The following is a 23,402-nucleotide window of genomic DNA, read 5'->3' on the forward strand; positions in this document are numbered from 1 at the left end:
GCAGCGCAGACGACACGACGAGATAACGGAAGGAAGTGAGCCTCGCTTTGGCTCAAGTGCCGTTAAAAATACCGTTATTCTCGTATGCAAAGGTACACACAAAGCAAAGGCACGGTGTGTGTGTGTGGAAAAATCAAAAACCAAGACAGGTACGCTGATAGAACGTTTAATCATAGACATATGAGTCAGTAAAGTAGACAAGCAAAACACATAACAGACACATATGAATGATGATAATTCTTAATCTGCGGCGAGATTGCTCATTCCTTCAATTTTCACGTCCGAATCATCGTCAAGAAACAACTCCAAGAAAGTTTCGAACTAGTTGTCCTCCATCTTGCTTGTCGAAGCACCAAAGTACTTCAGAGATGGACAAAAATCAAAACAATTCGACGAAACGGATTAGAATTCAGCGCAAGACGCGAAACGGTTGCGGACGACAACAAGCCTCGTTCTGGCTCACGTGTCGTTAGAAAACCCGTCATTTTCGTATACAAATACGAACGAGAAGTTGGTCATACGAACACGCCTAGCGCTGGCGACGCAAATCGCCGCTGGCTGGCAAAGGGGGGAGAGTGGCTGGGCGACGCAAATCGCCGCTGGAGTGCTAAAGGTTAAATTAAGATACAAATAAAAACAAGTTCAGGATATGATCCCGAATCTTCAATGCAAAGCACTACACACACTGACACACACACACACAGACACAAGACACAGCCTGAAGAACACACGCAATATCTTACTGTATACAATGTACTTACGCATTGAAAGTGCTTTTGATGTCCTCCTCTTTCTGAGACTGGCTGGGGTTCCTTGAGGGTTTGCTGGCCACGATGTTGGAGAAGGATTCACACTGTTCTCGCAGGTGAGGTGGCACAGCAAACACATTGTTGTCTGGCTGCGGTTGTGGCTGTGACACTTGTTGGGGTGCCGATAGTCTTGGTGGTCTGTAAAACATCACAGGTATTGGAGGATTAAATGTGGGTGTGCGTGTGTGTGAGCATGCCCATATACACGTCAGGCTGAGGCAACACGAGGGAGAATGAGAGCGAGTGAGTCAAAGTCTATGTACAGTGTGATTACAGGTTAACCTATGTCTGCGCGGGTCTGCATTCACTTCATGGCCAACAGGTAGGGTATGATTGTATGCGAGAGAGGGGAGACACAGAAAGAGCGCTGTGGGCGATGACTTGTTGGATCTCTCTACGGTCATATGTGACAAAACATAAAAAAAGAACTCACTTCTCCCACCTGACTGGAGCGTTCCCTTGGTTCCCCTGGTTATCTATGGCTTCCTGTTCACCAAAGCGGTTGGCTTCTCGTTCTACGTCGTCGTTGAAATTAAAATCCAGGTTCAAGACGTTTTTAGTTTTAGTTTCTTTTTCCTTCTTCTTTTTCTGTCGAACTTGCTTGTGGAAACTCTGGAACAAACAGCACAAGGTTAAAACCCAGCAAGGCCACACAGTCATGACAGCAAACAGAGGAAAGTGTAGGGTAAATTTCTGGAGCAATCAGCTTGAGAATAAAATTTGAGGCAAACACAATGAAAAAAAGAAATGAAAAAAAGAAGGAACCGGAGGGAAGAAAAGGAAAAAAAGTGAAACACACGGCAATGCCTTCAAGGTTCATTAAATGTGTGGAAACATCAATCCTATCAACCAATTTCACCCCTGCTATAATTTGCGCAAAAGCTAAATTTTCCAAACTGTTATACATCAGAAACACACTTGAGTGGTGTTGAGAAGGCTAAAATGATGAATGAGAATACGTTGCCTTTCACACTTGTAAATACCAAAACTTCACACGGACGCGCATAGCTTGCCTCTTAACTTTTAGCAACACCAGCTGCGCTACCGCGGATCTAATCTCCTGAGCGGCCTGCGAGCCACCGAGAGCTGCCAGCGGCGAGCACGCTGTTACGCGATACCCCAGCCGTCAGCGGGCTGATACTGCTCTTTCAGTCTGCGCGGGGAAACACACTGCCTTTATTATCATAGATAAAATAATCTTCCCATTCATGCAGTTGCAACGCTCTTCATCTCATCGCATAGTCCAGTGAACAAAGTTTACATAGACACCAAAAAATCCTGGAGAAATGTGAGCGTGATTTGCACTAAGCCCGTTATGATTCATGCATTCTACACGTCTTACAGCACAGTCGCATGCACACAACACAAACAAGCACTAACTTCCACCCATGCTGTGTGGTGCATGTAAGATTTTTGAGAGAAGAAATTAGGTATTAGCGTGACTACAGTTTAACCTATCTACGAATCACTCACTGACTTTTCGAGAACACGCCATTAGCACTGTGGATGTCGGGGTCAATAAACCGACTGGTTCCACACTGTCTGCGGCGCATGCTCCAGTTTTGTGTTGGTTCACACAGACAGTCAGCGAGCCAAAGGCCGTTTGTCAGTTCTTTGTGCCACTGGTTTATCCCCTCCTTATTCGCCTAGTATTAGCTACCAGAAATGTTACTGTCCGATGTTGGTTTGCACTCAGTTACCTATTGGATATATATACAAACAATGTGTTGACCTGTACTCTCTCCTGTTACATTATTTACAATAGCACCTTTTTTTTCTTTACTTTGTTTTTATTTCTTCAATTTCTTCGGAGTTGTTTGCATCGCAGGAGAAGAAAGAATGTGTTGTTCTTTGGTGATCAATACAAGACGTTCGCTGTCATTCTTGATCGTCCAGAATCTTCGCTTGAGTCGATTGACAGTGGCGTGAATCTGTTCCCCCCCCCCCCCTGCTCTCCGTGCAGCACCAGTCCAAATCCCCACCTGCTGATCCATTCCACGCAGTGCGTCTCCAAAATGTGTTGTTTGGGGACAATGTTTACCTGGGGAAATTTGGTCCTGTAGAATTGCATGTAGTTGGAAATGAACTTGTCTATTTCAGGAATTGTTTCTTTTTCAATGGGCCGTTTGTGGGAGAGCAGTTGATGGACTTCAGAATATAAACGGTCGAGTTGTAAAAACTCGTCTCTAATGTCCTGGGCTGTATTGTGAAGCTCTTCGCTGCCAGTGAGCTCAAACGTTTTTTTGACAACGCTGTCACATATGGCTGTGTAAACATCTGGCTTCAGGTATTTGTTACAATGGTTGCCGATAAATGAACGACTGTGGAAGGCTTGCACCACTATCTTATGTTGGTTTAAACCATCTTCTAGGTTTGCTGTGACAGGCCCAGAGCGGAGTTGAAGTCCACTTTCATCTTCTTTCAGTGTCTTAATTTTGACATCCAGTGCATGCACAGCGCCATAGAACTCTTGCGGGTCTTTGGAAGCGTTGTGTTGTGGGTCTGTGGGGACAGCAGATTGTGTCGTCTGTGCAAATACTACGCGTGTTCCTTCCCTTTCTAGCTCTACTTTTTCTCTCATCTTTTCCTGGATGACATTTGACGATTTAACGTAGCTCTGAAACTGCGGTGTAGTTTCCAACAAATCCAAGTGGCTTTCTTTGGCAAGGGCGACTGCAATTTGTTCATCAAGTGTGGCATTTTTTCTCGAGCAAGTCGTGATGTTTTTTTGCTATGCCCAGCAGCAGGTGAAGGTATGGTGGAGCTACCTGTGTCAGCTGAATGTCCCATATCGGTGCTGTCACAACATTGTTGAATGCCTGTGCAGTCACTTTCCGTCCTCCTGCTCTCTTGAATCTGTTGTGATCTTGCTTGATGTTATTCAAAGTCCTGGGTACAGCAGACGGTCTATTGGATGGGGCTCTCTGTATTTGTAGCTTTGTAACTTGGCACCACAGACATGGTTTGAACGGCCTGTGCGCCGGACAGTCCATAGAGCTTCAGCAAAAAGTCGTAGTCGCCAAAAAGAAACAACTTGACTTTCTTGTCATGCCAGATCATGTTGGATAGAGTGGTGAGTTGATCCTTGAATGGATGAAGTATTGATCGGAGTATTGGTTTGACTATTTTTTTTCAGGAAAATACTCTGTCCTCCTGTTCGACATTCAACTGTGTGTTTGTCTCCCGAAGCATTTAATTTTAATTTGCAAATTTTTGTGAACATCTTCTCTTCTGCTGTTGTAAATGGAAGATTTAACTCTTGGATGCTCCGTATGGTTTTTGCTGCCGGGAGAGACTTGGTAGCGCTGGTCATTGAAGTTGCAAAGGAAACTCTGGCCACTTTACATTTGACAGGAGTGTGGCACACCTCAACAACTGTTTTGGCGGTGGGGGTACGTAGAAGGGGAATTGGTCAGGGAGTAGACTCGGTGACGTAACAGTTGCTGGCTTAGAAGGGGTGGAGGCAGATGGTGGTGAAAAGCAAGTCACATCACTTACACTGTCATTCTTCGAAGGGGTGGAGGTAGATGGAGGTGAAAAGCAAGTCACATCACTGACACTGTCACTCTGGCAACTCTGCTGTACAAGTAGGCCTACATGGCTGCTATGGTCGGGTTTCAAAGGCCGACCGCCTTTTCCCAGCTGTTTAAATTGGCTACACACACTGCAGAGCTGTCAAACAATGTCCAAATTGTGGTGCTCTTATCCAAGGCAGAAGATGCGGTTTCGAGTGCTTTTCCTGATGAACATGGCCTATGTTTCAACATAAATAGTCTCTTATGACATTTAATGCACATTGTCTTGGAATATAAGATCCTGTCAGTGTCTTTGTTAATGACAATTCCATGATAAAGTTTCAAGTCGGAGGCAAAGTTAACACATAATTTAGCAGGTTTGCTGTCCCTTTTTCTCTGAAATCTTTTACCACAGATTCTACAAAGAGCATTTAGTTTTTCTAAATGACTTGATTCCGAGTGCACTGTGGCATCCATTTTTGTACAGAAGCTTCTCTATACGCTAGTTTTATTTCTGTCTCAATAACATTAAGCTAAAGAGTGTTCTCGGAAATCTGTTAGTCACATACTAAAGAGCACACATCAAGCAACTGGAATCATAAATGATATCGGCACACAAATCGTGATGCACAAGATAATCTATTTTGAGAACACAAGAGACAGCAGCAGACCAGTGTACTCCACAACACAGAAAATAGATTATACACAGGTTATACTTCTGTCTAAATTACATTACCCTAAAGAGTGTTCTCAGAAATCTGTCAGTCACATAATACTACACACACACATAGCAATTGGCATCAGCAATTGATATCAGCACAAAAATCGGGATATAGAAGATAATCCACTTTGAAAACACAAGAGACAGCAGCAGACCAATATACTCCACAACACAGAAAATAGACTATACACAGGTTATACTTCTGTCTAAATTACATTACTCTAAAGGGTGTTCTCGGAAATCTGTCAGTCACACTATAAAACACACACACATAGCAATTGGAATCACCAATTAATATCGGCACAACAACTGCAATGTAGAAGATAATCCACTTTGAAAACAGAAGAGACAGCAGCAGACCAGTATACTCCACAACACAGAAAACAGAACGAATTCCAGAGCCAAGGAGTGACCTAGAAACACTCGCTGCCAGCCTCAGCTCTTATCACTAGCCTGGCGGGTCAAATTACAGCATGCAACTGGGCGAACTTAAGCGGCGGTTTTGGCCAGAATTCGTAAGCCGTGCTCAATACAAGGTAGCAAGAGCATAATATGATTGATGCACTCAACACGGCTAGCAGGAGGAACTCACATTATATTTCACGTCTCCTTTTTCTCCCTCCTTGTTGTACAGTAGCACCATGGGATTGGATGCTGGTACGGGGGCTGAAGCGCCTGCAATCATCAATCAGGTGATTAATGAATGAATGAATGAATACAATCACACTCCATTCAAGATCAGAGACCACCATCTGCCTACAATCTGCGATCCCACATCCCAGATATTACCATCCCCTGTCCGTGGCATAAGTGTTGTGTGTGCACGCTCATGAACTATCGTGGTCATTGTTGATGGTACTGAAGAAACTGTCCTGGCCCATAACGACCATCTCAAAGGATCCCCAAGGAGCTTATTTCTACATCATTCACCTTTCCATAGTGACAACCTGCCCATAGCAACAAGTTTTGGCTGGTCCCTGGGGTGGGCCTTATAGACAGGTTCGACTGTATCAGTATCCTTTTTCTATGTACAACATACATCTCTTCACACACAGCAGAGATTTTGTTTGGCATCTGCAGTAAGCAAAACATCCACACTTTGTTCTAATCATCAAAAACTGTGTCATTTTGGCTTGTTCACGCTGCAGGGAAAGGTAATGCTACAAAGACTGCCTTCAACTTCAGTAAACTAATGGAACTTTTATGACCATTTCAGAAATTATTCCGCAGAAAATAATTCCCAGCTACATCTCTGCACACAAAAATGCAAGCTCACACAGACAGACAAGGGAAGAAAGTGGCCCGGCCGTACCATTGTCGTCTTGATGTGAATCTGTGTGACAAGACGGGTCTGAGAGCAGACTGTGGATGATGGTTAGAGCACTGGACGGGGATGGCGATTGCTGCTTGTGTTCTGTCTGCCTGGCCTCCGCTCTCTTCTGCTCTTTGACCTCTTTGCGTTCACGTCTCCGGGCGATCTTGTCAGGGTTGCTCGGCTGCATTCGGCCCACTTTGTGGCTGCCCTGCTCTTTCACTGGCCGCTGTTCTGACTGGAACTCAAGCTGAAAATATCAGAACAAAATTCAGTTTCCAGTCAACATCATCAGACTTTTCTAAAAAAAAAAAGGAGACTTTTGAGAGAAAATATGGCCTTGGTTTAGGAAAAGATGAATCACAAATCTTAAAGTTACTAAGTTTCCTTCGTTTGTGAGAAATCCAATTGAAAAGTGATGTTTGACGGCTGAAACAACATTCTAGTCACATAAACTGATTATAAAAATATTTGTGGCATTGGAAATGTTGATGCAGAAATTTGATTACATTTTTTTAAAGAACTGGACAGTTACACAAAGCGAAGATGCCCATTTTAGACAAAGTATTACATGGTTTTTAGTTGATGTTTTTTTCCAAAATAACTCCTAAGGACAGAAAAAAGACAGCCTCACATTTTTCTTGTCAGGTCGCTCCTTTACAATGTGGAAGATGAAGGACCCACAGTCAGGGGTAGGGCAAAGCATGTCTATCATCTCCTGCAAGTCAAACAATAGTTCAAACATTTCAATCATGTCATAATATTATCAAATCTATAGAGGACAACACACACAAAACACACAAATACAACACAGACAGAGAATGACAGATACATAAGCAGTCACATCCTTACAAAGGCACAGGTAAATTCAAAGCATGAGAGATGTATCTCCAGCAACAACATAACCTACAACACAACTGAATACATCTTAACCCTTAGGCTGGTTGTCGCAACATATGTCGCGCTACTTTACGTATACTGTCACCTGGTTGTCACGACATATGTCGCGCTACCGGCTCAGTCTGTTTGGTCGGTTCCGATTACCTCCCATGGATGCGAAAACCTATATGACATTTTTTCTTTATTTTTCTCTCTGTTAATTCACCAGTTTGTTTGTTCGTTCATGGGCTGAAACTCCCACGGCTTTTACGTGTATGACCGTTTTTACCCTACCATTTAGGCAGCCATACGCCGCTTTCGGAGGAAGCATGCTGGGTATTTTCGTGTTTCTATAACCCACCGAACTCTGACATGGATTACAGGATCTTTTTCGTGCGCACTTGGTCTTGTGCTTGCGTGTACACACGGGGGGTGTTCGGACACCGAGGAGAGTCTGCACACAAAGTTGACTCTGAAAAATAAATCTCTCGCCGAACGTGGGGACGAACTCACGCTGACAGCGGCCAACTGGATACAAATCCAGCGCGCTACCGACTGAGCTACATCCCCGCCCTAATTCACCAGTGACTATGTAACATGTGTTACAGAATTGCACCAGTGTGAGGGTTAACAAGAGATCTGACTAGTTCTCCTGCCAGAAAATAGTCTAGAAACATTAACGAACCTTTTCAGATAATTTTTCAGCTGAGAACTGTCCTCTGAATTCCTTCCAGCAGTGAATGTGAAAGACGAAGACGCACCTTGCAAAGCACGACATTGTCACCATTCCCTGAAACAAAAAAAGAATGCTAATGCATCACAAGAACGAAAAGTAAATGAATCTCAAAACATGCTATCTCCTCTCACTTCCAAGGGGGGAGCAGTGTGTATGAGTGAATGTGTGTGTGTGTGTGTGTTTTTGTGTGCATGCACATGAGTGTGTGTATATGTGCGTGTGCGTGTGTGTACATCTCCTTGCAACTTGTCGCACTCACTCCACAATATCATAGGTCAAATACTGCAGACTTACAGTGTATGTGGGGCTGTCCTTATAGATGTCTCTGGGCTCGTTATCGTGCTCATCGTGCTGGAAGCACACAGCGTCGGGCTGGGGCGGATGCTGGCTCAACTCTTTCAGCTTGGCCATCTGGCTCTGAAACAAACCATAGTATAAATGTCAGCCAGCAGTAGGAACACATTAGGTTGTAACATGCAAAACACACACACAGGCACACATGCATGCACACACGCACGCACACACACAATTGAACTAATAACCTCACTGCTATAATTATATTGTAGAACATTTCTAAAATCAACCATGGGGTTTGGTCTCTCTCTTCTCTAACTCACACACCCACCCTGTCTCCCTCTCCCTCTCTCCTTCCTAACTGAGATCCGTGCCCCAAAACTGAGTCTTACAATTATTCCATTTACAGAAGTACACAATTTCATGCACACATCTCCAAGTTTTCCAAGATGCAATAACGTGTGCCGTTAAGAAAAAACAAAACAAAAAAACAAACCTCAAATATTTACAAGCCAGGGATAGACAGAAATGTGAGAAAAGAGAACTTTGGGTTAATTGGTGGTTGTGTTTATGGACTGGGTGGCCGAGTGGTAACGCACTTGCGCTCGGAAGCGAGAGGTTGCGAGTTCGACCCTGGGTCAGGGCGTTAGCAATTTTCTCCCCCCTTTCCTAAGCTAGGTGGTGGATTCAAGTGCTAGTCTTTCGGATGAGATGAAAAACCGAGGTCCCTTCGTGTACACTACATTGGGGTGTGCACGTTAAAGATCCCGTGATTGACAAAAGGGTTTTTCCTGGCAAAATTGTATAGGCATAGATAAAAATGTCCAAAATACCCGTGTGACTTGGAATAATAGGCCGTGAAAAGTAGGATATGCGCCGAAATGGCTGCGATCTGCTGGCCGATGTGAATGCGTGATGTATTGTGTAAAAAAATTCCATCTCACACGGCATAAATAAATCCCTGCGCCTTGAATATGTGCGAGATATAAATTGCATAAAAAAAAATAAATAAAAAAAAATCCCTGCGCTTAGAACTGTACCCACGGAATACGCGCGATATAAGCCTCATATTGATTGATTGATTGAGTGTTTACGTACCATGAAGAAGGGCAGTTTGCTTTCCTCGATGGTCTGCTCGGAGCCCGGCCAGCAATACTCTTTCCACACCTTCTTCATGTGCTTTGACACCTGTACTTTCACCACCTCCAGGGCTTGTGAAAATCTGCACAGTCAATTGCAACTATTTCAACAGAAGATAAAAGCAATCTTGTTTTTAAAGCAGATAGGAGGGAACAGTGACATCTGGACTGTAATGTTTGTGGCAGCCAGCTGCAAATATGCTCCAAGTGGACTTCCCTGAAAGAACAGAGAAAAGTAACTGTGTTAAAGTTGTGTTTAACAAGCGCACAGAAAGCCTCCCCTACCTGGATGCAAAACACAAAAACAAATCAGAGTTGGAGTGAAATTCGTATAACCATTTCCCCTTGCCCTCTCCTCTGCACACATTTGTTCCTTGTGGCCATTCTGCTACTGCACAAAATTCTATCCCATGTATTCACACGACATCACACAAATCTGTGCACCCTGCCTGTATGCATGTTTTTTGTTGTTAGACAAGACGGTACCAACCTGAAGAGAGCGACAAAAGCCCGCCCCAGGCCGTACAGGACAAGAGGAAAGTCCTTGTGAACGTTGTCCTTGTGCATGGCTTGAAACATCTGGAGGCCTTCCTGTATCACCGTCTGCACACACACCAACATCATGTCTCCATCACACACAATAGCAAATACAATTTTTTTGGTCGTGCATGTGTGATGGTGCCAGACTGTGCATGCTTGTGTGTGTGTGTGTGTGTGTGTGTGTGTGTGTGTGTGTGTGTGTGTGTGTGTGTGTGTGTGTGTGTGTGTGTGTGTGTGTGTGTGTGTGTGTGTGTGTGTGTGTGTGTGTGTGTGTGCGTGCATGCTTAAAGTAGTGTAAGTTTGAAAACAAGATTGCAGATGGCAAGCAAGTGATTATCAAGTGATTAAATTTCAAGAACTGGTAATAAGAACTGCAAGCATATCTTTAGGTCTTTCCCATATTCTGCCTATTTTGTTTTTGTGTGTGCATAAAGTAGTGTTATTCTTAAAACAAGATTGCATATGGCCAGCAAGTGAGTTGCAAGTAATACAAGGAATGGTAATAAGACCTGCAAGCATATCTGTACATCATTTCTGTATCCCCCCCCTAGTTCTGTGATAAAGGCAAACAAGAGGTAAACAAGTAGACTTACCCTTTGTCCTTTCTGGGATACAGCTGTGATTCCAAAGCCGTAGCGTACCAGCATCATTGATTCTCCACGATACACATTTTCCTGGTGAAGAGAACATCAAGATATGAAAACTGTATCCACAATGCTGCCACCTAACGAATGAACAAAACCAGTCTGTACATTCGATATACACGTATCAAAAGCCCCACACACTGACCAAGACATACATACAGGCTAAGGACAACCTCCTTCATACATATTACTCCAGAATAATACCCTCAAGACTGAAAGACTTAATTTGAATGTCATTACAAAGAATAAAGAAAATTGTCGGGCAGTGTCAGATAATCATTCTGCTTGAAAGGCTCAACCAATACTCCCAATTTCAGCACCACACTTCCCCCCCATCTGCCGTTACTCCACCCCCATTGTGCGTTCCTCAAGACGAGAGACACTTACCAGTGAGTGGCTGTGGTTCCAGAGGTTCAGGGCGGCCTGGTACTTGCCGGTGGCACGCACAAAGTTGTCCAGGTTGTATGCCTCCAGCGCCTCTCTCAGGTTGAGCGTGAACTTATCAGCGTCCGTCAGCTCCACAGGCCGAGGGGGATGCTGAGGAGGATGCTGAGGAGAAAAAAGTGTTGGTTTATAACAGTAAAACACATGCCTTAAAGATACTTTTCCAAGACCACACATGTGCTGTAACACACACAAACACACACACAAACCACACAAACACACCCACAGCAGGGCTGGACAATTTCACTTGCCACATCAGGGGATGAACATTTCATCAGGTGAGTGAAAATGACAAGTACAGTGGAACCCCCCTTTAAAGACCCCCTCCCAGTGAAGACCTTGTTTTCTCAGACATTCTGTTCATAATCTGATATATATCGATTGGACATTGGATTTCCCTTCTTTGAGCCATGTGACGTCAGAGGCCTACAAAACTTCATATTTGGGCGTTTCAGGTTGACCGAAACTTCAAAGCAACTACAAAACACACGTCATGTGTTTGATTGCATGTGTGTGTGCTCGTTCAATCATCAAAACAACAACAAAGTCAGTACATGACGTGTGTTTTGTAGTTCTTTTGAAGTTTTGGTCAACCTGAAACGCCCAAATATGAAGCTTATGTGTTTGATTTCATGTGTGTGTGCTCGTTCAATCGTCAAAACAACAACAAAGTCAATACCTGAAAGGAATTCGATCGATACATAAATGTTATTTGCGTTTTTGACCAAAATATGACATTTTACACAGATCTCGACAGTCATTGTTCACCTCGACCGCTAGCGCGGTCTCGGAGAACAATGACTGTCTCGATCTGTGTAAAATGTCATATTTTGGTCAAAAACGCAAATAATGTATAATGTACCCCCATTTTTTAAGACCTGATTTCTCAGACTTTTGGAGGTCTTAAAAGGGGGGTTCCACTGTGATCTCCCTGGGGTGCAATTGGATTTTTGTGAGTATTCCCCAATGTAAAATTAAAATGAATGAGAATCAGAAAGAAAACACAAAAAACAACCACCATCTGTGGCCAGCAGCGTGGCTCAATTGACAGTATTTTGTAGGGTCCCCTTGGCACTGTCCAAAACAATGCACATCCTGTTACTTCCACTTTTAGTTCAAGGTTATGTCTTACACAGTACTGCTTTGTTTTGACAAACAGGAAACATTTCTGCATCAGTGAAAACTGAAAGTCATACGCTCTACAGCCAAGCAAACAGAGAATTTGGTCACCAATGCTTGCGCGCGCACTCACACTCACACAAACGCACACACACAGAAACTTACCCTAAGGCCATTTTTGCCCGATTCCGACTCCCCCTTTCCCTTGGCCTTGTCTTTACTTGTGGTAGGGGTGTTAGCAGTGGTGGTGGTCTGGTCAAGCTTAGCCACAGTCTCAATAATGGCTTTGGAATCCCTGTCCTGATCCCCTGTCAGTATTGCATGTTTTCTGGAGACAGGAATTCATACAGTACTAGATTCGCCACTGTACCACCTCCAACACATGTTCACATACATCAGAATGAATAGATTAAGCATCTGTTCATATACATTAAATGGTGCACACAAAAAGATGTTCACCTGAATATGTATGAATAAAAAGTACCTGTTCAGATACACTGGCCTACTCAAAATCATGTTCACACACAAACAGACAAACTAAAGAGCATGGACATTAAAAAATGCTCAAGAACACTGCAGTTAACCACACCCAAACTGAAAAGCTGTTTGAACAATTTCAAGACAGGGTTACTACAGAAATATCCCAAAACAAACAAAAAAATTAAATATCTTACTTTGATAACTGCTCCATAATTGCCTGACTCTCTTCTCTCATTTTAGACAGGTCCCACTCCACAGTGAGAACGCCTTTTGTTTCGAATTCTGAAAAAACAAGTACAGCTCCTTGAGAAAACTTGTGGTCAGACAACAAAATAAGACAACGCATGTGCAGATAATCGAACTATGAAAATATCACCTTTGGCTGATACAAATAAGGCCACAAGCAAAAATAGGGTTTGGATTAGGGTAACAAGATCAAATAAAGTTGGGTACGTTGGTAAGTGTTGTTTTTTTATTGAGCACCTCCATTTTTCATTGGTATGGAGGCTGCCAACTGTCCCCTTGTATATGAAAATGAAATCTTCTTTTTTCTCCGAAGTTATGACAAAAGTACTTTTAAGGTTGGCAGAAAATATAGGGTCTGTTGAGTTACCCCAATCCAAAATATGTGGTCTAATTATTGATCATGATCACTCCCCTGGAATCGGCGTATGGCTGCCTGAATGGCGGGGTAAAAATGATCATACACGTGAACATCAACTCGTGCAAAAACATGAGTGAACTTGGGAGTTTCAACCCATGAACAAAGGAGACGATCATGATCACCACACAATGACTCAACTGAGCCCTGAAGCAACACACTACCACTTACAAGGAGCATGGGGACTACCACAAACACAAAGTGAACACATGAAGGTACACTACAAGTGCTGCATTTCTCACAAAATAAACATACAACAAAACCAGTCTCAAAAGATAGGTCGGTACAACTGTAGAGCAAAACAGAAAACAGTAAACATGTCGTCCTTTCTTTCCAGAACTTACTTAAATTGTGATATAATGCATTTTACCCAGAAAAGTTCTAGTTTTATGATTCCAAGACATCTCTTCAAATCCTGTCAAAAAAGATAACATAACAGGGAAAAGCTCAAGTAGGAACCTGATATGTACCTGATATCATATATACAACTCACACTCAGTTGTCACTTAACAAACTACTGTCCCTTGAAATTTGAGTCCGTTGTCCACCAAAGTAAAACCAAATCAGAAACTAAAAGGGGAAACACCGCTTATGGTTTTGAACCAGGATCTACTCAACATGTATCTCTTTAACGCCCAACAGAAAATTCCAACTATCAGTGAAAAACGACCTCTCACCTTCTCTACCTGTGGCTTTTAGTTTTACACACAATTCTTTCGGTGAAGTGCACAAGGCCATTGATTCTCTCTTAAAAACTTCCAAACGTCTAAGTCAACACATAATGTGTGTGATACTCCATTCAACAGGAAGCAGGAAGATAATGAACAAGTTATATCCAGTTATTTCCCTTAAGTTCATTCTTAGAATGGCGATCTACTCATTTGGGGAAGAAAAAAATAGGTGGGTGAACAAAAGCATGAGTTGGTCACATGGGAGATTCCCATACTGATGTCAGAATGTGCCTTCTCCACTCAGCTAAGGCCTAGGCCTAATAATGAAATACTGTGCTCATGTGCCTGTACACTGAATACTTTTTCCCACTGGTGGTTTCAGTTTCCAACAGGAACATTGAGACAGCAGACAAAGGCTACACTGTTGGGCAAATACACTGGAAAAGGGTGAGAGGTGAGGAAAGGGTGTGAGTTTTTTTCTTCTTTTTTCCTTGGGGGGAGGGAGGGAGCTTTATCCAATAAATGGCGCAATAAGAATTGCAGGGGACAAAGTGAGCGTCGTCCAATAACTAGAGCAAAAAGAATTGCAGGGGAGCCCAATAGCTCAGTTGGTAGATCACTGGACTTGTGATCCGTGGGCCACAGGTTTGAATGCAGGACACGGGTAAACTTTATGTGCCGACTCAGAGACGGTATCCATGTTCCACCCCCATGTCAGTGTCTCAAGACCTCGCTCATTCTGCTATAAGTGCAAGTGGCTGAATCTAACCATGCACACACCTGGGTAGCCGCGCGACCAACTCTGTTCCTGCTAGTTTTCCACTGTGTGGAAGCGACCCAAATTTCCCAACCATGGGACAATAAAGTACCGTATTTTCGGGACAAAAAGGCGCAACTTTTGTTCTCAGCTTGAACCCCTGCGCCCTATTGACTTGTGTAAGGCTAAAGACAAAGAAACATAACACTCCCTCTCATTGTGGTATGCATGTTTCTGCTACTACAGTAAAACCTGCGAGCAAAGGACACCCTTGGGGAACCTTGCCACTGTCCTTTGTACAAAGGTGTCCTTTCTTTTGAATATGAATGCGCAGACATTTTTTGGGAAGAAAAAACCCAGCCAAATAGTTTTATTCTAAACTGTGCATTACATGTAGTCATACAGAAAGTGACAAAGAAAACAAAATCAACATGCAACATGTATGTACAAAACCAGAATCAGTCTGGCTTGGTTCAGACGCACATCTTCAGAATGCTACTCAAGTTCATGACAGCTGTCAGCATTTCAGGGTGAACGGAGAACGAGCGAGAGAGAGAACGAGCGAGAGAGAGAGAGAGAGAGAACGACTGAGCGAGAGAGAGAGAGAACGGAGAACGAGCGATAGCGAGAACGAGCGAGAGAGAGAGAGAGAGAACGACTAAGCGAGAGAGAGAGAGAGAGAGAGATAGAACGACTGAGCGAGAGAGAGAGAAAGAGGTGCAATCGGTTTCTTATCTGAAGCAATGGGCCATTCACGGGAATATTCTTTGATCGAGCTCTCGAAAACCACTCGAAGAGTTCGCCGTTCAATTTCTTTATCACATCGACTCTTTCTTCTAAAGTCAGAAATTTCCGTTTTGACATGATGAGACCGCGATCGACGAAGGATGAGACGAAGATGCATCACAGTACAGAAAGTAGAAACCCTAACTTGTTTTTGTTTGTGAGTTCAGTTCAATTCACGGCATCGACCAATGAGCGTGCACCATACAAAAAATCAATCTTTCAAGTGCTGTCGTTGGCTTACAAAATAAGCTTCTCGCGCGTTCACATCGCCAGCGAGATTGTATTTGCAGAACCAAGATGGCGGACCGTTGTTGACAGGTAACGAACCAAATCGGGACCAAAAAAGAGTGTCCGCGTCCGCGCCTTCGAGGTGTCCGCTCTTTTAAGGTGTTTTTGAGTGTAAAATACATCCGTCCTCACTTGAAGTGTCCGTTATGCAAAGGTGTCCGCCGAATTAAGGGTCCGCTGGATGCAGGTTTTACTGTATCACCTTGGCAGAGTTTCAAGGAGTCGGTCTCATAGGTAAAACTCCGGGTAAGAAGGTCAGTGTCTGTAAACAGGGGCAGGCAGCTGGTCATAGCTGACAAGTATGGTTCATTGATCCGAGGTCACCAGGCCAACCAGCTATTACAATGCACCTACTTTGATCTCACGGCACATGGGAGCAAAAATATTTCCACTCTGTATTCTTCCTTTGATGTGCAGCTAATACACAGGAAGCGCCTATAATCTGGATTTTTCTCAATTTCACAGTAAAAGTGGGGCCTGCCTAGTCAAATGCCTACGCTGCTAAATATGTTGATACCAAATGCCAGTAAACTACTTGAAAACTGCAATATACAATGCCAAAGCATTTATTTTCAGAGCTTAGTTTCCTCATTTTTCGCTCTGCAGTATCATAGTGCTCACCCTGTATATTTAATCTCTCTATACGGAATGACGATTGGTACCTGTGAACTAACAAACACTCAGCACAAAGGTATCAAAAACTTGAGAATCGCCCTGCCTCCTACCTCTGATAGTCTGAGACGCACACTTTTTGTCACAATCAAAAGAGATGAACAGCAGACCAAAACCAAACGACACAAACAGTAGACGAAAAACAGGTGAACAGACTTATCAAGAATGTATGAACACCTTTAAAATCTGCACCCTACAACTTTCTCTACTGAAAAACATTCTTGTCAAAATCAAAAGACACAAAACAACAGACCAAAAATAGACGACGGACACAACAGACCCAAAATAGACGACGCACACAATAGACCCAAAATAGATAAATAGACCTGTCACAACCAGAGAGTGATTGCATTCAAGTTCGCTGACATTGGAAATATGAACCCTGCCAGCAAGCTGTGTTGACTTAGACAGCCTTTGCCAATACATTATTTAATACACACAACTTTACAGTCATCCAATACATTTTTTCAGGTGGTTAGATTGGGGATGACATTGACAACCATTTAATCATTTCTCTTCCTGATGATCAATGAGAACTTTTTTTTTTAATAGTTCTATGAATAATACTATGATAGAAAATGTAATAATTTTATCTGTTTGTCTTTTCTAATGCAACAATGAGCAACTTTTCTACTTTAAATTACTGCTCTTTTTGGTGTAAAGTTGGCAAGAGTCAAAGACAAAAGGAATGGTGTGAAAAGAAAATGACGTCAACCTCGAAAGCATGATGTGTGTTACTAGGTAAAATGCAACACAGAGAGAGAGACTGAGACTGAGCTTTATTTTACAAGGATAAAATTTAAAGCTAGGCCTTTTCTTACTATCTGTCCTTGGGACGACAAATACATAAAAAAAAAACATGAACAATTTACACTATAACAGAAACATTATAGAAGTTAAAATTTAAACACCAATATACACATTGTTGAGATGTTGATGATGATGATGAGTGAACGTGGGAGTTTCAGCCCATAAACGGAGAGAGAGAGAGAGAGAGAGAGAGAGAGAGAGAGAGAGAGAGAGAGAGAGAGAGAGAGAGAGAGAGAGAGAGAGAGAGAGAGAGAGAGAGAGAGAGAGAGAGAGAGAGAGAGAGAGAGGGAGAGAGAGAAAGAGAAAGAGAGTGAGCATTCCTGAGCGTTCATGTATGTGACCACTGGAGAAAGTCAGAAATAGATGAAAGAAGAAATAAAAGAGAGAAAGCCTCAAAGTAGGTAGCATTGTTTTGGATATCTTCAGGGGAAACAAAACATTACCTTGGATAATCTTGACCCTTTGCTTCAGAATATCCATCAGCAAGTCCCTCAGCTTGCTTGCATCTTTGTGCAGGTCTTTGGAATCCCTGCAGGCCTGGCGAGCAAACTCGTTCCGCCTCATCGCCTCCTCAAGCTGCCCCATGAAGAAGCAAGCCAGGGCGCATCGGTAATGTGCCTGAGAAAAAAACCAGAAACATGCAGCTTTCACTTTCAGGATAACACTCAATGACTTATTGAAAACATGAGTAAAAAAAACCACACCTAAGTCTGCATCAAAAAGAAATCTATCTATCTGTTGTCTGGCATTTGCAAAGCGTTAAAACTTCTTTTAAAAAAGGGGAAAACTTTGGCATCATGTTGCCCGAGCTGTCAAACATTTTTCATGGTGAAGGTAAAATGACCCAAGTGACTACTACAACTAAAAGTTGCTGAAATTTTCATGGCCATTTCCACACATTCGATAAGAAAATAAATCCCTGTATTCTTAACTTCAAACTAGCCTCCTCTCCTCCATTCAACAGAAAAAGTAAGGGGACCATTGCCATAGTTACTGCCCATGACCAACCCTGATAATGCAGATGCTGAACATCATGTACAATAGGTCAAGATTAAAATCACCAGCCGGAAGAAAATGTACTAAGAAATTGAATTGACATAAAGAAAATAACTAAACTTCCATTGAATCGTCTGTCAGTAATGACGTTCTTTATTCTTTTGTCTCCAGGAGCACATTCATAAGTTTATCTTGTTGTGCTCCTTTATTCTATCATACTTCTTTTTCTTCTTCGTTCATGGGCTAAAACTCCCACGTTCACTCATGGTTTTTATGCACGAGTGGGTTTTTACATGTATGACCGAATTTACCCCGCCATTCAGGCAGCCATACACCGCTCTAGGGGGAAGCATTCTATCATGCATTCCATGGCTTTGTAAACTTGCACCTGAATAGAATACTGTTGAAACCAATGCTGTTCAATCACCGAGACTTACTTTTGGCCATGTGGGGTTGAGGAAGATGGCTCTTCTGCTGTCACAGTACGCTCTCCTGTGGACAAGACAAATATCACAATGAAGACGCACACTGGGTGAGAAGATGACACAAGAAAAGCAAAGCCAATCAGGCTAATGGTGTAACTAAAGCAACATTAAACTCTTCAAAATGATGGCACTTAAGACTTAAATTAAGCCAGTGAGAGAATGCAGCCCCCACTCTCCCTGGTAAGTCAACCAGTCTGCTCAATCAATCAATCAATCAATCAATATGAGACTTATATCGCGCGTATTCCGTGGGTACAGTTCTAAGCGCAGTGATTTTTTAAATTTTTAAAAATTTTTATGCAATTTATATCGCGCACATATTCAAGGCGCAGGGATTTATTTATGCCGTGTGAGATGGAAATTCTTTACACAATACATCACGCATTCACATCGGCCAGCAGATCGCAGCCATTTCGGCGCATATCCTACTTTTCACGGCCTATTATTCCAAGTCACACGGGTATTTTGGTGGACATTTTTATCTATGCCCATACAATTTTGCCAGGAAAGACCCTTTTTTCAATCGTGGGATCTTTAACGTGCACACCCCAATGTAGTGTACACGAAGGGACCTCGGTTTTTCGTCTCACCCGAAAGACTAGCACTTGAACCCACCACCTAGGTTAGGAAAGGGGGTAGAAAATTGCTAACGCCCTGATCCAGGGTCGAACTCGCAACATCTCGCTTCCGAGCGCAAGTGCGTTACCACTCGGCCACCCAGTCCACATGTCGAGTCAAATAGACTTAACAACTTAACAGTCTATGTCAAATATCCTGATACACACAGGATTCTGAAATCGAATAACTTACTGAAACTGTGGGGGTTCTGTAGGCCACAGAAGGCCAGGGGCAAGTACCTAGTGGGCATCAACCCCCCCCCACACACACACACACACTGTGACCATAACAACAAAAACAGTAAAAACAAAATAATGGCTCACCTGTAGTCTTTTTGGTAGATGTAACACTGAGCTCTGTTTCCATACACAATGGGGTTGCCGTAACTGTTTTTGTGAATAAAAATAAAAAATAAAAAAGGAACAGAAATCAGATTTTATAAATTTTTCATTCGACAATGAAATCGGCAGCCGATCATATCTTGGGATGATTTTTCTGGGATTTCGTTCATATAATAACAATGTGAAAACTTGATATATGACGGGTTCATATTACAAAATTTGTCTGCTGAGATAATGAAGTTTTCTAGATCACTAAATTACCAGATTTTGCAAGAGCAAGGATGTTTAGGACAGCACTTATGGAGCAATACTGATTTGGCAAATGTCTAGCACAATCACTACATAATCTACACTCATACTCACTCTTTGATCATGGCCACGGAGTACATCTTGACGGCTTCGCCATACTCCTTGTTCCTGAAGTACTTGTTTCCTTCTTCCTTGGCCACTGTGATGTTGTATACTTCTTTCTGCTCAACAGATATTCAGTGAAAAACTCAGTAAACATCACCATCATCACCCTCATCATCAGCAGAGCATCCAACAAACTTACACACATGTCTAGTAAAAAGACACATCAGAATAGACCATGTTTGGAAATACATGTAATTGTCAGGTTTGCATTGGTTGTGAAACTAGTGCTTTGCTTTCCGTAAGAAAAATAATCCACACATGTTCCTAGTCCACATGCTTCAGATACACCCTGCGGTAGTGATTGGCCCGTGAATTGTTTTGTCTCACTCAAAGCAAGGGTATTCACTCTTTCACAACGCAAACAAACCTGACAGAGTTATTTTCAGAATTTGTCTATTGCAATAAGTGTTAGGTTGGGCTTTATGGCAATCTCACTATGTAGAATTTTGTGTGATATTCCCTGTAACAATGATCTCAAAATGCCAAGTCTTCTTTCAGTATTTAGCATAAATACTACTGAAAATGGTACAGATCCTTGCTATCAAATTGGCCATCTAGTTTTAAAACCTAGTCTGGGGAGAGGGGTAATTTAGAGGAAGGGGGATAGAAGCAACAAGGGAACAAGTTTTGCCTCAAATTTTGTGTGTATGTTATGGAGGCATGAAAACTGATAGCTGTGCTTGCAACTTATGCTCAGTCTTTTTTCTGTGCTGTCGCATAATATAATATCTATAACAAGAGTGTTCAACGCGCATACACACACATACATGCATGAACCTAGACAGATCATCAAACACAAGCCTTTCTTCATTCTTACACGTGCTCTCATTCCAAGTTTCAAACACACAAAAATGCACTCACATTGTAGAGGTCATGAACGATCTTATCTGCTTTTGTTCCTTTGTGGCTCCCATAGTAGATAACATGGTGATGCACTGCACAGACACAACAATAGAAAAGCGTCAAAAAAGGTGAAAATAAGATTTACCAAACCGTATTCAACACAAAATATAGACAATTTTATCAGTTTTCCATAACCCTGATGAAAGGGAAGAAGGGGAAATGATTTACACATAAGGAGTGTTGTTTACAACTTTACATCCAAATCAATGTACTGTGCTGATTTCCATATCAGACATGAACGCCTAGAGAGGATCACAAGCAACAAATCCCCCAAAAGAAGGAGGAGTCTCATGCTTGAAGTCTGCCGAGACACAACAGATTTGTCAAATCTTGGAGCGCTGTAATCGAACCCATGCCATCAATTAATTGCACAATATGTTGCCTCTGATATAGTCAACTCTCTCTCTGAAGGTCGACAATAACATATGCTATTGACCGAACTACAAGTACAAGTGAACTCTTTTGCAAAAAAAGCTGTTTCTTCACATTTCCAGAAGGCAGAAGATATGTTAAACCGATCATGCACTCAGTTTTTTCTCTCTCTACCACCATTTATCCATTATTGAGACTCTGCTTCAAACTCAATGTATCAAAAATGGTTTAACTTTAACTAACCATTTAGTTAACCACACTCACTCCATTACTTGCCTGCCCTTCTCTCTGCTATGTTACATAACATTTCCTCATGGTATTAACTGTAACAGTGTCCACGCACACACACATATGCAATATTGCAGAAGCCTCACCGAGTTTGTAGAAGAAGAGAAGACTGAAAAGGACTGGCTGGACGACATACTGCCTGATGAATTTTTGCACTTTCTCTGCTTCTTTCAGTTTGTTCCTGTTCACGCATAACAACACAATAAACTCGTGTACAAAAGAAAATGTCAAAATTCAATTAAAAGTTCTTCTTTGAAGGCAAACGTACATGTAGAGATAACAATCAGTGTACACTTAAAATAAAACATTTTACGCATACACATGCGAAAAGTTATATTAAAAAAAATTACAATCAAAGATAAGACTTGCCAACACATTTCAACATAATCTGTCCTTCCTAAACTCATATAGTTGCATGAAGAAAGTCAAGACCGACATACATTATGATGGAAACACAGAGAATCTGTAATTAGGATAAAGGGTAAAGCACTGGACTTCTGATTCTCGGCTCACAGGTTGGAATCCAGCCCAGGACAGACGTAGGTCACCTTCCTGTGATGATTCAGAGACAGTATCCATGTCCCATCCCCCTGTCACCACAATGGCACATAAAGGACCTGTTCTTCTGCCAAAGTGTAAATGGCTGATTACACCTACATGCACACACCTGGGAAGCTAAACGCTGTTGCAGCTGGCTTTCCCCTGGGGGGAAGCAACCCACATTTCCCAGCACTGGGGCAATAAAGTACCAATTGAAACCAGTTTCATTTAAAAAAAAAAAAAAAACATTTGCAAGAACATCAACCCAATGGTCCTTACAGTGGATAGACTTGAAATAAAATGATCAGCAACTGTGACCTACCACTCTTCATTGAAGAAGTCGCACTGCATGGCAATTTGCAGCGCTCTGGGCACCTCAATGACCTCTGCAGACAGGCCATTCTTCTCAATGTCATCAATCATGGCCAGAGCATCCCTCATCAGCTTTTTGTTTTTCTGCACACAAGTCAACTTTTAACATGGTGGATGAAAGGTGATGCAAAAGATTGACGAAAAATTATGAAAACCGCAAACACTTTCTGCAAAATTTGCCAAATAAAATACATCAGAGCACCTTCCCTGCATATTAGGTGCAAAAGAAGTAAAACTGGCAAAAAGCTGACGTCCTCTGAAACATCTGTAACATGTCCTTATCACACTCACTGTATTTCTCCTATTTCTATGAATGTTGTCTTTGAATCCAAGAAACACACAGATAAACTACAAAATAAGCAAACACAAAAAAAACCACTAAGTAAACCTGCTTAAAATCTTACAAGGCATTGAAAACAAAGGAATAATTTCAACGGTAAATCTGAAACATGCAGGACATTGGGTCGAACACTGACGCACCTCGTAACATTAAAGACTAAAAAAAAAAGTGTTTTCATGCCTGCAAAATCCAACCGAAGAGACATGAACAAGCCAAGACTTACTTGAAAGAAAATAGGCCTGATCCTTTTGAAGATTTCCTCCGCAATCTCAGCCAGAAGAAGAGCTTTGTCGTCCATGGCATCCAAATTAAAGATCCTGCAAAAGTGCAAAATGAAAATTGATCACACTTCAAGTTCAACTGCAGAAATCACGAAAAGGATGACACTTACAAACACAAAGTATAATTCAAACTATCATTCTTTAATTACCTGCTTTAATACCAAGACTGCTTCGA

At 42.2% G+C, this 23,402-nt stretch overlaps 1 protein-coding gene across 4 annotated transcripts in view; it reads right to left on the reverse strand.

Annotated features, from left to right (window-relative positions):
- Positions 1-23,402, reverse strand: part of LOC138973192 (E3 ubiquitin-protein ligase TTC3-like) — a 53,418-nt gene that overhangs the window by 25,077 nt on the left and 4,939 nt on the right. For all 4 annotated transcript variants that reach the window (XM_070345903.1, XM_070345901.1, XM_070345902.1 and 1 more), the window contains exons 4-24: positions 23,170-23,263; positions 22,557-22,690; positions 21,781-21,875; positions 20,993-21,066; positions 20,081-20,187; positions 19,700-19,762; positions 18,711-18,765; positions 17,721-17,895; positions 12,827-12,914; positions 12,318-12,480; positions 10,977-11,138; positions 10,539-10,619; positions 9,896-10,008; positions 9,365-9,488; positions 8,267-8,389; positions 7,922-8,026; positions 6,992-7,075; positions 6,358-6,607; positions 5,638-5,720; positions 1,243-1,421; positions 762-947 (exon numbers count right to left, since the gene is read on the reverse strand). In XM_070345903.1, coding sequence (XP_070202004.1) covers positions 762-947; positions 1,243-1,421; positions 5,638-5,720; positions 6,358-6,607; positions 6,992-7,075; positions 7,922-8,026; positions 8,267-8,389; positions 9,365-9,488; positions 9,896-10,008; positions 10,539-10,619; positions 10,977-11,138; positions 12,318-12,480; positions 12,827-12,914; positions 17,721-17,895; positions 18,711-18,765; positions 19,700-19,762; positions 20,081-20,187; positions 20,993-21,066; positions 21,781-21,875; positions 22,557-22,690; positions 23,170-23,263 — 2,538 coding nt within the window. The remainder of the gene's footprint in view (positions 1-761; positions 948-1,242; positions 1,422-5,637; positions 5,721-6,357; positions 6,608-6,991; positions 7,076-7,921; positions 8,027-8,266; positions 8,390-9,364; positions 9,489-9,895; positions 10,009-10,538; positions 10,620-10,976; positions 11,139-12,317; positions 12,481-12,826; positions 12,915-17,720; positions 17,896-18,710; positions 18,766-19,699; positions 19,763-20,080; positions 20,188-20,992; positions 21,067-21,780; positions 21,876-22,556; positions 22,691-23,169; positions 23,264-23,402) is intronic.

This window comes from Littorina saxatilis, linkage group LG8 (genome assembly GCF_037325665.1).
Source record: "Littorina saxatilis isolate snail1 linkage group LG8, US_GU_Lsax_2.0, whole genome shotgun sequence".
Taxonomy (NCBI): Eukaryota; Metazoa; Mollusca; class Gastropoda; order Littorinimorpha; family Littorinidae; genus Littorina; species Littorina saxatilis.